Source organism: Musca domestica, unplaced genomic scaffold (assembly GCF_030504385.1).
Source record: "Musca domestica strain aabys unplaced genomic scaffold, Musca_domestica.polishedcontigs.V.1.1 20, whole genome shotgun sequence".
In the NCBI taxonomy this organism is placed as follows: Eukaryota; Metazoa; Arthropoda; class Insecta; order Diptera; family Muscidae; genus Musca; species Musca domestica.
The window spans coordinates 9,156,456-9,169,229 of record NW_026712250.1 but is presented as its reverse complement, the minus strand read 5'-3'; the positions used below and the strand labels follow the sequence as shown (position 1 = coordinate 9,169,229).

The window sequence follows — 12,774 nt, the reverse complement described above, 5'->3', positions numbered from 1 at the left end:
AAATAATTTTTAAGAAAATATGCGTTGATTTTTTCATCCCAAAAAAAAAAATAAAAAATTCATTAAAAAAACCCTCGTCTGTTCATTTTTTATAAAATATTTTTTTTTAAAAAAATCCACGTGTTTTATTTTTTTTATGTATTATTTTATTTATTTTTTTAAATATCCACGTCATTTATGTTTGTGGAGAAATAATTTTTAAAAAAAAATCTGCGTCGGTTTTTTCCCAAAATAATTTTTTAAAAAGTCCACGTCTTTTATTTTTGTTAAAAAAATAATTTTTAAAAAAAATATTTTTTTAAAAAAAATTATTGTGTCGATAATTTCTTCCGAAAATATTTTTTTATAAAATTCTCGTCCGTTAATTCTTCCCAAAATATATATTTTTTAATCCACGTCTGTTATATCTTCCCAAAATATATATTTTTTTAAATCCACGTGTTTTATTTTTTTATTGAACAATATATTTTTAAAGAACCACGTGTTTTTTAAATAATCCACGTCTTTTAATTTTTTGAAAAATGTATTTGAAAAAAATCCACTTTATTTCAAAAAATAATTTTAAAAAATCCACGTCTGTTATTTTTTGCCAAAATATATTTTTTTAAATCCACGCCTCTTATTTTTGTAAAAAAATATTTTAAAAAAATCTGCGTCGGTTATTTCTTCCCAAAATATATTTTTAATTTTTTTTAATTTTTTTTTAATTTTTTTTTTTAAAATTTTTTTTTAAAGTTCACATCGGTTGCCACTTTAAAACCCATTTAAAACTAAATAAAGTTATTCGGATCTTTCAAATCACGTTTTATTCAAGTTTCTTTAGAAAAAAGGCGGAGCCTAAATCCGGCTGTCTTATTTTTTTCCACACGCAATAAATTCCCGATTATTTGATTGGCCAACATTTATGCTCCCTTCATCTGAGTTCGCTCGCTCAATTGAGTCAAATGTCATTGAGTGAGTTTCCCTTAAATTTATTGCGAATTATTTGCCTTGAAATCCTCACCAACTGCCGGGGGATGTTTCAGTTGTTAAACGGCGCCCAACTGAAAACTTTCGAGCCCAGCTATGCGTCCGGTTCTGTTCAAAAAGGAAAACTATGTAAGTTACAACAAGGACACCAATAAGTCCACATGTCTGCTGTGTCGCCGGGAACTGTGCGGTCTGGTTATCGGTAATATAAAGCGGCACTATGAGACCATGCATAATATCAAATTTACCCGCGACTATCTGCCAACGGCCAAGGTCCACATAAATACCCTGACTCGGCCCAAGGATGACAATGTTTTCAGATTAACTAAAAATGGATTCGTAAAATGTTGTGTGGGCTTGATTGCCGTGAAAAATCTGCCCCTAAGGATATTGGATGATGAGCGGTATTTCAAGAAACTCATTGCACCCTATCAGCAGGAGTATTCTCTGCAGTTGACTAGTGAAAATATCCTGGATGGCCTGGACTTTTGGTCACTACGTGTCAAGTCTCATTTGCGTGGGAAATTCCATAAAAAATTCCTGAGCCTCAAAGTCGACATGGTTGGTCGCCAAGGTCGAAATGTAATGGGCCTGCATGTTCAATTTATGGAGAACTATAAATTGATATGCCACAGTATTGGTGCGGTGGAGTTGAAAAAAGGCCAACGTTGGAATCCGAAATTCATGAAGGAAGAACTGTTGAAATCCTTAAAGGAATACGAAATTGATGTCCGGCAATTATATGCCCTAACCTGTGATGGCCGTGGCAAGGCTCTAAAAGCCTTACAACTTTTGCAGCAAGATCTGGAGGAGATGAGCAGTGAGTACCTTGCAGAAATGGAGGATTCATTAGAAAAACCCCTACTTTCGGTGGTCTATTCAGGGTCCTACATTATCGAATTGGCGGCTCGATTATTTTTCACCTCCATCGAAAGTGATCTCAACGAGTGTCGCCACACCATCCAGCAGATACGTCAACAGGACATAAATCACAACTTTGTGCCCAGCCTGGATTCGGACAGCCGTTGGCAGTCCACCTTTGATATGGTGGCATCTCTAAAGGATTTCATTGAAAACAGCGAAATTGTTACCGAATATCGTGGCAAAATGGATTGGTTGGGGCTCTTCATGGAAACTCACCAGCCACTGGAGGAGTGGTTGGAACTGATGCAGCATCAGCAGCAGTATATTGTGGGTGACTTCTATCGCGACTGGTTGGTGTGTGAGGCAAGACTGAAACAAATGTCCGACAATGAATATGCCATGCATCTTTTGGAGGCCGTGCTGGAGGTCAAACAGAACCTGCTGGATAATGAGGCATTTAATGCGGCACTGTATTTCGATCCAAGATTCAATCATTTGGATTCACCATATTTCAGTGAGGAGAGGAGGAAACAGGCAGTGGTGAGTTTTGAAACAAAAAAAATTTCAGAAGAAAACCAAAGTAGCAACAGATTTAAAAAAAATATTTTTTGAACAGCAAAAGACGTGGATGTTTTAAAAAATATATTTTCAACAGCAACAGACGTGGATTTTTTAAAAAAATATTTTTTGAACAGCAAAAGACGTGGATTTTTTAAAAAATATTTTTTGAACAGCAAAAGACGTGGATTTTTAAAAAATATTTTGTGAACAGCAAAAGACGTGGATTTTGTTAAAAAAATATTTTTTCAACAGCAACAGACGTGGGATTTTTAAAAAATATTTTTTGGATTTTTTAAAAAATATTTTTTCACAGCAAAAGATGTGGAATTTTTAAAAAATATTTTTTGAATTTATTAAAAAATATTTTTTGAACAGTAGAAAACGTGGGTTTTTTTTAAAATATTTTTTGAACAGCAAAAGACGTGGATTTTTAAAAAATATTTTGTGAACAGCAAAAGACGTGGATTTTGTTAAAAAAATATTTTTTCAACAGCAACAGACGTGGGATTTTTAAAAAATATTTTTTGGATTTTTTAAAAAATATTTTTTCACAGCAAAAGACGTGGAATTTTTAAAAAATATTTTTTGAATTTATTAAAAAATATTTTTTGAACAGTAGAAAACGTGGGTTTTTTTAAAAATATTTTTTGAACAGCAAAAGACGTGGAATTTTTAAAAAATATTTTTTGGATTTTTTAAAAAATATTTTTTCACAGCAAAAGACGTGGATTTTTTAAAAAATATATTTTTTGAACAGTAGAGAACGTGGGTTTTTTTAAAAACCCACCCTTGTGACCACTTGAAATCAGACTTTTTAAAAAATATTTTTTTCAAAAAATAGAATACGCAGACTTTTTAAAAAATATTTTTTCCAAAAAATAGAAAAAGTGGATTTTTTAAAAAAATATTTTGCAAAAAATAGAAGACGTGGATTTTATAAAAAATATTTTTGAACAGCAAAAGACGTGGATTTTTTAAAAAAAATTGTTCAGCAAAAGACGTGGAATTTTAAAAAAATATTTTTTTGAAGAGCAAAAGACGTGGATCTTTTAAAAAAATATATTTTTTCAAGAGCAAAAGACGTGGATTTTTTAAAAAAATATTTTTTGAACAGCAAAAGACGTGGATTTTTTAAAAAAAATATTTTTTGAACAGCAAATGTCGTGGATTTTTAAAAAAAATATTTGTTGAACAGCAAAGGACGTGGATTTTTAAAAAAAAATATTTTTTGAACAGCAAACGACGTGGATTTTTTAAAAAAAATATTTTTTGTGCAGCAAAAGACGTGAATTTTTTAAAAAATATTTTTTGAACAGTAGAAGACGTGGATTTTTTAAAAAATATTTTGTGAACAGCAAAAGACGTGGATTTTGTTAAAAAAATATTTTGTGAACAGCAAAAGACGTGGATTTTGTTAAAAAAATATTTTTTCAACAGCAAAAGACGTGGGATTTTTAAAAAATATTTTTTGGATTTTTTAAAAAATATTTTTTCACAGCAAAAGACGTGGAATTTTTAAAAAATATTTTTTGAATTTATTAAAAAATATTTTTTGAACAGTAGAAAACGTGGGTTTTTTTAAAAATATTTTTTGAATTTATTAAAAAATATTTTTTGAACAGTAGAAAACGTGGGTTTTTTTAAAAATATTTTTTGAACAGCAAAAGACGTGGAATTTTTAAAAAATATTTTTTGGATTTTTTAAAAAATATTTTTTCACAGCAAAAGACGTGGATTTTTTAAAAAATATATTTTTTGAACAGCGTGGATTTTTTAAAAAATATATTTTTTGAACAGCGTGGATTTTTTAAAAAATATATTATTGAACAGCAATAGACGTGGATGTTTTAAAAAATATTTTTTTAACAGCAAAAGACGTGAATTTAAAAAAAATGGAATTTTGGTGGATATTTTAAAAAATATAATTTTTGAATAGCAAAAGACGTGGATTTCTTTTAAAAAAATGGAATTTTGGTTAATTTTTAAAAAATATTTTTTGAACAGCAAAAGACGTGGATTTTTTAAAAAATATTTTTTGAACAGCAAAGGACGTGGCTTGGATTTTTTAAAAAAAATATTTTTTGAACAGCAAAGGACGTGGCCTGGATTTTTTAAAAAATATTTTTTGAACAGCAAAAGACGTGGATTTTAAAAAAAAATATTTTTTCAACAGCAAAAACGTGGATTTTTTGAAAAAAAATATTTTTTCAATAGCAAAAGACGTGGATTTTTTAAAAAAATATATTTTTTGAACAGCAAAAGACGTGAACGTGGATTTTTTAAAAAATATTTTTTGAACAGCAAAAGACGTGAACGTGGATTTTTTAAAAAATATTTTTTTGAACAGCAAAAGACGTGAACGTGGATTTTTTAAAAAATATTTTTTTGAACAGCAAAAGACGTGGATTTTTTAAAAAATATTTTTTCAACAGCAAAAGACGTGGATTTTTTAAAAAAATATTTTTTCAACAGCAAAAGACGTGGATTTTTTAAAAAATATTTTTTCAACAGCAAAAGACGTGGATTTTTTAAAAAATATTTTTTGAACAGCAAAAAATGTGGATTTTTTAAAAAAATATATTTTTTGAACAACAATGGACATGGATTTTTAAAAAAAAAATATTTTTTGAACAGCAAAAGACGTGGATTTTAAAAAAAAAAAAATATTTTTTGAACAGCAAATGTCGTGGATTTTTTAAAAATATTTTTTGAACAGCAAATGTCGTGGATTTTTTAAAAAAATTTTTTGAACAGCAAATGTCGTGGATTTTTTAAAAATATTTTTTGAACCGCAAATGTTGTGGATTTTTTAAAAAATATGTTTTCCAAAAAAATAGAAGACTTGGATTTTTAATTTTTTTTTTAAATAGAAAACGTGGATTTTAAAAAAATAATTTTTTCCAAAAAATAGAATACGCGGATTTTTTAAAAAAATATTTTTTCCAAAAAATAGAAAACGTGGATTTTTTTTTAAAATATTTTTTCCAAAAAATAGAAGACGTGGATTTTTAAAAAAATATTTTTTTTTTTCAAAAAATAGAAAACGTGGATTTTTTAAAAAATATTTTTTCCAAAAAATAGAAAACGTGGATTGTTTAAAAAATAATTTTTCCAAAAAATAGAATTCGCGGATTTTTTAAAAAATATTTTTTCAAAAAAATAGAAAACGTGGATTTTTTAAAAAATATTTTTTTTTTTTCAAAAAATAGAACATGCGGACTTTTTAAAAAATATCTTTTCCAAAAAAAAATAGAAAACGTGGATTTTTTAAAAAATATTTTTTTTTTTTCAAAAAATAGAATACGCGGACTTTTTAAAAAATATTTTTTTCCAAAAAATAGAATACGCAGACTTCTTAAAAAATATTTTTTTCAAAAAATAGAATACGCAGACTTTTTAAAAAATATTTTTTCCAAAAAATAGATAAAGTGGATTTTTTAAAAAAATATTTTGCAAAAAATAGAAGCCGTGGATTTTATAAAAAATATTTTTGAACAGCAAAAGACGTGGATTTTTTAAAAACATTTTATGAAAAAGACGTGGATTTTTTAAAAAATATTTTTTGAACACAAAAGACTTGTATTTTTTAAAAAATATTTTTTGAAAAGCAAAGGACGTGGATTTTTAAAAAAATATTTTTTGAACAGCAAAAGACGTGGATTTTTAAAAAAAAATATTTTTTGAACAGCAAAGGACGTGGATATTTTAAAAAAATATTTTTTGAACAGCAAAGGACTTGGATTTTTTAAAAAATAATTCCAAAAAAAAATATAAAACGTGAATTTTATAAAAAATAATTCCAAAAGAATATAGGAATAAAAAACGTGGATTTAAAAAAATCCACAAAAATACAAAAAGGATTTTTAAATATTTTTCTTCAAAAAAATTTGCTTTTTTTTAATATTTTCCAAAAAAAAAGATTTTTTTTAAACAATTTTTTTTCAAAAATAAAAAAAGTTTTTTTTTTATAATTTTTTTTTTTAAATATTTTCTCATTGGAATACTCATTTTTTTTCTTTCAGGATCACATCATGACCATACAAGACCTGATGAAAACTCTGGAATTCGATACCAGACTTATTTCCGATGATTATGACAGTCAAAATAATGCCAAATTAATTGGGCGCCAAGAAGATCCCTATAATATATTGGAAGCCGAAATACCACAGATAGCCAGAAATTCAACTGTTGAAGAAATCCGTCTCAACATCCGACAAAAATTAGAAAAATTGGCAAGTGCACCTCGTTTACCCTACTCTTCGAATATTTTGGAATATTGGCAGCAAATGCAAATTAAAGACCCTGAAATACATATCCTGATGAAAGTCGTGCTGGCCGTTGGCATAGGTCAGTCGGTGACGGTGAAGAGGACATGCAGTGCTCTGACCACATATTTGACGAAGGAGAAGGCCCGCCTGCCCAAGAGAGCCATGGCCAATATGCTGCTGGTGAAACTCAATGCCGATGTGCTGGATGAGGTGGAGGCATAGGGGGGATGGAGCACTAGAAATGGGGAAAATAATGCAGCCAAAACTGTGAATTCTTCCGTCGCCCGATGCGGGGGAAGAAAAAATATTAATTCTAACCTAAAAAAATTTGATGATAACACTGTGCCAAAAAATTCAAATTTTCAATAATTGCGGAAAAAATCTAGAAAATTATGAAAGTAGAGTTTCAAAAAGGCGACACGTGTGACTTTCTAAGACCTACATTAAGGGAGTTTTTTTAACCTATATTAAAAAAAGGACCAAAAAGACCCCTTTCTTGACTCGCTTGAGGGTTAAAAGTTTCCACAAAAATAATCCTCGTATTTTTATCTGCAACATTGCCAACGACTTTATATACCTAAAGTGCCCGCACTCCGAGAAATCTTCCGAATCCGAAAATTTTCAAAAGTGTGTAATAGGAGGGAACTTTCCCCCTTTTTTTTACATTCCGATATAAATTTTTAAAACACCAATACACATGTCTTCTTTTTTTTGGCTCTACTTTCATAATCTGCTGGATTTTCGCCGTAAATGTTTTTTGTGATGCCCTGTGTAATTTTCAATTTCATATAAATCGAAAGCAATCCTTTGTAGTCTGAAAAAAATAAAAGAAAAATCTCAAGTAGCAACCGACGTGGATTTTTTTTAATATTTTTTCTTTACAGATTTTCTGAAACTCTACGGAGGACCTTCATTCCATATTTTTAGTTACCAAACTTACCCTCCAAAGCAACGGTCCGATATTTTCCCAAAATCCTTTTCAACGCATCCACGGGAAATGGAAATATGATCGTATGGTTGTACTCATTGGAAATGGTGTTCAAAGTTTGCAAATACCTCAGCTGCAAGGATTCGAAAATTGATCCTTCAGCCCCTTCTAATCATTTGAAATCGGAACCTACCTGCAAAGCCATGGGATTTCCACGCATGACATCGGAGGCTTCCCTAAGATTGTGGGAGGCTTCCAGTTCTCCATTGGCTGCCACAATTTTTGCCTGGGCCTCACGTTCCGCTTCCCGTTCCGTGGCCATGGCTCTCTGCATGCCACGGGGCAACTGGATTTGTTTACTGCAAAAAAGGGGGGGCGAAAATTCGAGGGCTGATATTGGTGGGACAAAAAAATTGTTCATAATGTTGTTGTTGTTGTTGCTGTTGTATTGTTGGCTCCCGCCACCGACAACAAATCAATGGGAAATGGAAATATAATGGTGGAATTTCGTTCACTTGAAATATTCGATAAAGTTTGCAAATAACGTAACTGAAAAAATGATGGGGAGGGAGGGAGGGAGTAGAGAAGAAGAGCAGTAGGTCAGAAGTAGGAATAATGGCAACTCTAAATATACCCATACCTGTAATGTTATGGGATTGGAAGACATTACATCCGAGGCCTCTTTTAAGGCCCTCGAGGCACTTAACTCCCCCTCGGCAGCCACAATTTTTGCCTTGGCCTCACGCAAGGCCTCTGCCTCAGCAGCCATGGCCCTTTGCATGGCAACGGGAAGGCGCACATCCTTGCTGGAAAATTGCAAATTAACGGATCAGACAGTGGCAGGTGAGGAATTTTGAAAAATTGAAGATTAGAAAAAATTTCAAAAGAAAATAAAAAAAGAGGCAGATTTTTTTAAACGCCCTTGAAATCTTTCAGAATTTTTGAAATTTCCGAATTTTAGATTCCTTGGAATCCTGGCATTTTAGGTATATAGTGTCTTTGGCAATATTACCGATAACAATACGAGGATCAGTTTTGTCGACTTATTTAACACTCAAGGGAGCCACCAAAGGTATCTTTTTTGGTCCTTATTTCAAAATATGGCTGAAAACTCCCCTTAAACGTGATTGTAGCAAGTCAAAATATTTTACAAATATATTTGTCATGAAATTTTACTATGGTCCCAGAAGACATTAAAAGCCTAAAGCTTATCTAAACGCCAGAAATCCATATATACTAAAAACACATTTTAGGGTTAAAGCTCGTACCTTATGTGAGTTTATGCAAATTTCTCCTACAAAGCATCAATTGAGGAGGATGATGTCAAAGACAAAAATGTTCTCCATCAAATTTTACTATAAGTCATCAACGGAAATAAGTCTCTATTTTCATTGCGTATCATGAAAATATATGCATTAATGTTGTCGAAGAAAACATAGAAATATTTCCTAATATTTTTGATCAATTTTTTTATATTTGATTCGAGTTAATGCATAAAAGTAGCTTCAAATTTCATTTTAGGCAAAAAGTGTTAAAGGAAGAAATATTCTACACAAAATTTCACTATAAGTCACCGGAGAAAGGAAATTCCAATTTCCATTCTATATCACGAAAATATACACATCAATTTTGACAAAAAAAAACGCGAAAAAATTGACTCATTTTTTGGAGCAATTCTTCCTCGACTTTTTCTGAGGTTATGCATGAAAATAACATAAAATGTCATTTTAGGCAAAAAATGTCAGAGGAAGAAATATTCTACGCAAAATTTCACCATAAGTCACCGGAGAAAAGAAATCCCCATTTCCATTGTATATAGAGAAAAAATACCTATTAATTTTGACAAAAAAACGTGAAAAAATTTACTCATTTTTTGGAGCAATTCTTCCTCGACTTTTTTGAGGTTATGTATTAAAGTAGCATAAAATTAAGTTTTTGATAAAAAGTGTCAAAGGAAGAAATATTCTACAGAAAATTTCACTACAAGTCACCTTGGAGAGGAAATGTCGATTTCCATTATATATCAAAGAAATATACACATCAATGTTGCCGAAAAAACGTAACAAAAAATTACTCTTTTTTGGGTCAATTCTTACTCGATTTTTTTGAGGTTATGCATTAAAGTAACATAAAATTTAATTTTAGGCAAAAAATGTCAGAGAAAGAAATATTTTACACAAAATTTTACCATAAGTCACTGGAGAAGAGAAATCCCCATTTCCATTGTATATCGAGAAAATGTACGCATCAATGTTGCCGAAAAAACGTGAAAAAATTACTCATTTTTGGATCAAAATTTCCTCGACCTTTTTCGTGTTGACGCATGAAAGTAACATAAAATTTCACTTTAGTCGAAAAGTGTTAAAGGAAGAAATATTCTACACAAAATTTGACTATAAGTCACCTCAGAGAAGAAATGTCTATTCCCATTGTATATCAAGAAAATATACGCATCCACATGCCAAAAAAAGTGAAAGCATTTCCTATTTTTGTGTCAATTCTTTCCCGACTTTTTCTGAGGTTATGCATTAAAGTAACATAAAATTTCAATTTAGGCAAAAAGTGTCAAAGAAAGAAATATTCTACACAAAATTTGACTATAAGTCACCTTAGAGAAGAAATGTCAATTTCTATTGTATATCAAGAAAATATAAGGATCAACCTGCCCAAAAAAAACTGTGAAAATATTTCTTCATTTTTTGGGCCAATTCTTCCTCGGCTTTTTCTAGGTTATGCATTAAAGTAGCATAAAATTAAGTTTTTGATAGAAAGTGTCAAACGAAGAAATATTGTACGAAAAATTTCACCATAAGTCACCGGAGAACAGAAATCCCCATTTCCATTGTATATCAAGAAAATATACACATCAACGTGCAAAAAAAAACTGAAAACATTTCCTCCTTTTTTTGGGTCAATTCTTCCTCGACTTTTTTCTTGTTGACGCATGAGAACATAAAATTTAATTTTAATCGGAAAGTGTTAAAAGAAGAAATATTCTACACAAAATTTCAGTATAAGTCACCTCAGAGAAAAAATGTCTATTAACATTGTATATTATGAAAATATACGCATCAATTTTGACGAAAACATAAAGACATTTCTCATTTTTTGGGTCAATTTTTCCTCGACTTTTTCAGAGGTTATGCATTAAAGGAGCATAAAATTATGTTTTTGGCCGAAAGTGTCAAAGGAAGAAATATTCTACACAAAATTTCACTATAAGTCACCGGAGAAAAGAAATCCCCATTTTCATTGTATATCGAGAAAAAATACCTAATAATTTTGACAAAAAAAACGTGAAAAAATTGACTCATTTTTTGGAGCAATTCTTCCTCGACTTTTTCTGAGGTTATGCATTAAAGTAGCATAAAATTATGTTTTTCACCAAAAAAATGGAACATCCAAAAGCTATATTACCCATATGTTTTCTACTTACATCTCCACCCGTTCCACCTTAACACCCCATGGATCTGTGGCCTCGTCTAATATCATGCCAATTGTACGTGACATTGATTCCTTGGCCGTCAGTAATTCCATTAAATTCTTAGTGCCCACAACGTTACGTAGCGTTGTCTGGGCCAAAAGCTTTGTCGACTCATGGACATTGCGGATTTGTATGACCGCATCCAAGGGATTGCGAACGCTATAATAGACCACTGCATCCACTTGTATGGTAACCGAATCACGGGTCAAAACTTCTTGGGGCGGAACATCAAATGACTGGGTACGCAAATCGACTTTGATGTAGTCATCCACGCAGGGCAACAGGAAGACCAGCCCGGGGCCACGAACACCACCACCTTTTCTGTAAAACAAAGCAATTACAAATTTCGATTAGGGGTAGTACAATTTCAGCGCTTACCTCAATCTTCCCAAACGAAAGATGACAATCCTTTGAAAATGGGCCACCGATTGCAAACAAAACCATATGGACAGGGGAAATGTCAGGTATAGCAAAATGTAGGATAGAAATACAATGGCATTTTCGGAAGGAATCGGTGTGGTATCCGCTATAAAAAAGAAGACATTAGTAAAGTTTTTCTTGCTTTCTGAGAAGTTTCCTACTTACAGGAGCGTATGTGAGGTTTTGGCGAATTCGGCAATACTTCATGATTCATATCGGAAAAAATTTCCAGGTTTTACTCCTTGTAAATGGAAGATGGATGATACCAAAGATGGTGATACACAGCTTAGTTTACCACTATCTATTGGGCCAGAAATAGATTATATGATTTTGATTTAAAATGAAACAAATAATTTGATAAACATTCAAATTTTTCTTTTCAAAACTTTTTACTCATTTGAGTTTACATTGCCAAATTAAAAAAAACAAATATTGTCGTATCGTATTGAAAAGAGAAAAGAAATCCCCACTTCCACTGTATATCAAAAAATATACACATCAATTTTAAAAATAAAAACCTAAAAAATATTTCATCTTTTTTTGGATCAAATTTTCCTCAACCTTTTGTGTTGATGCATAAAAGTAACATAAAATTGCATTTTAGGTAAAAAGTGTCAAAGGATGAAATATTCTACACAAAATTTCACTATAAGTCACCTTGGAGAAGACATGTCCATTTCCATTATATATCAAAGAAATATAAGCATCAATTTTGCCGAAAAAAACGTAAAAAATATTTCCAAATTTTTTGGGTCAATTCTTACTTGATTTTTTGGAGTTTATGGTTATAAGAAGCATAAAATTTAATTTTAGGCAAAAAGTGTCAAAGGAAGAAATATTCTACACAAAATTTCACTAGAAGTCACCTTGGAGAAGACATGTCCATTTCCATTATATATCAAAGATATATACGCATCAACCTGCCGAAAAAACGTAAAAACATTTCATCATTTTTTTTGGTCAATTCTTTCTCGACTTTTTGTGAGGCTATGCATATAAGTAGCATAAAATTATGTTTTTGGCAAAAAGTAACAAAGGAAGAAATATTCTACATAAAATTTCACTATAAGTCACCTCAGAGAAGAAATGTCTATTTCTATTGCATATCAAGAAAATATACCCATCAACGTGCCAAAAAAATGTGAAAACATTTACTCATTTTTTGGTTGAATTCTTCCTCGACTTTTTCTGAGGTTATGCATAAGACGCATAAAATTTAATTTTAGGCAAATACTGTCAAAAGAAGAAATGTTCTACACAAAATTTCACTATAAGTCACC

At 30.6% G+C, this 12,774-nt stretch overlaps 2 protein-coding genes across 2 annotated transcripts; one reads left to right on the top strand and one right to left on the bottom strand.

Annotated features, from left to right (window-relative positions):
- Positions 1-1,040: 1,040 nt before the first annotated feature.
- LOC105262168 (uncharacterized) lies at positions 1,041-7,307 on the top strand. The gene is made up of 2 exons (XM_011296440.3): positions 1,041-2,373; positions 6,417-7,307. The coding sequence occupies exons 1-2, from the start codon at positions 1,066-1,068 to the stop codon at positions 6,882-6,884; spliced, it is 1,776 nt and encodes a 591-aa protein (XP_011294742.3). The 5' UTR covers positions 1,041-1,065; the 3' UTR covers positions 6,885-7,307.
- A 20-nt stretch (positions 7,308-7,327) lies between these two features.
- Positions 7,328-12,653, bottom strand: LOC109613649 (band 7 protein AGAP004871-like). The gene is made up of 6 exons (XM_059122533.1): positions 12,650-12,653; positions 11,453-11,651; positions 11,027-11,395; positions 7,784-7,949; positions 7,603-7,723; positions 7,328-7,476 (listed from the first exon to the last, which is right to left on the bottom strand). The coding sequence occupies exons 1-6, from the start codon at positions 12,651-12,653 to the stop codon at positions 7,343-7,345; spliced, it is 993 nt and encodes a 330-aa protein (XP_058978516.1). The 3' UTR covers positions 7,328-7,342.
- Positions 12,654-12,774: the final 121 nt, after the last annotated feature.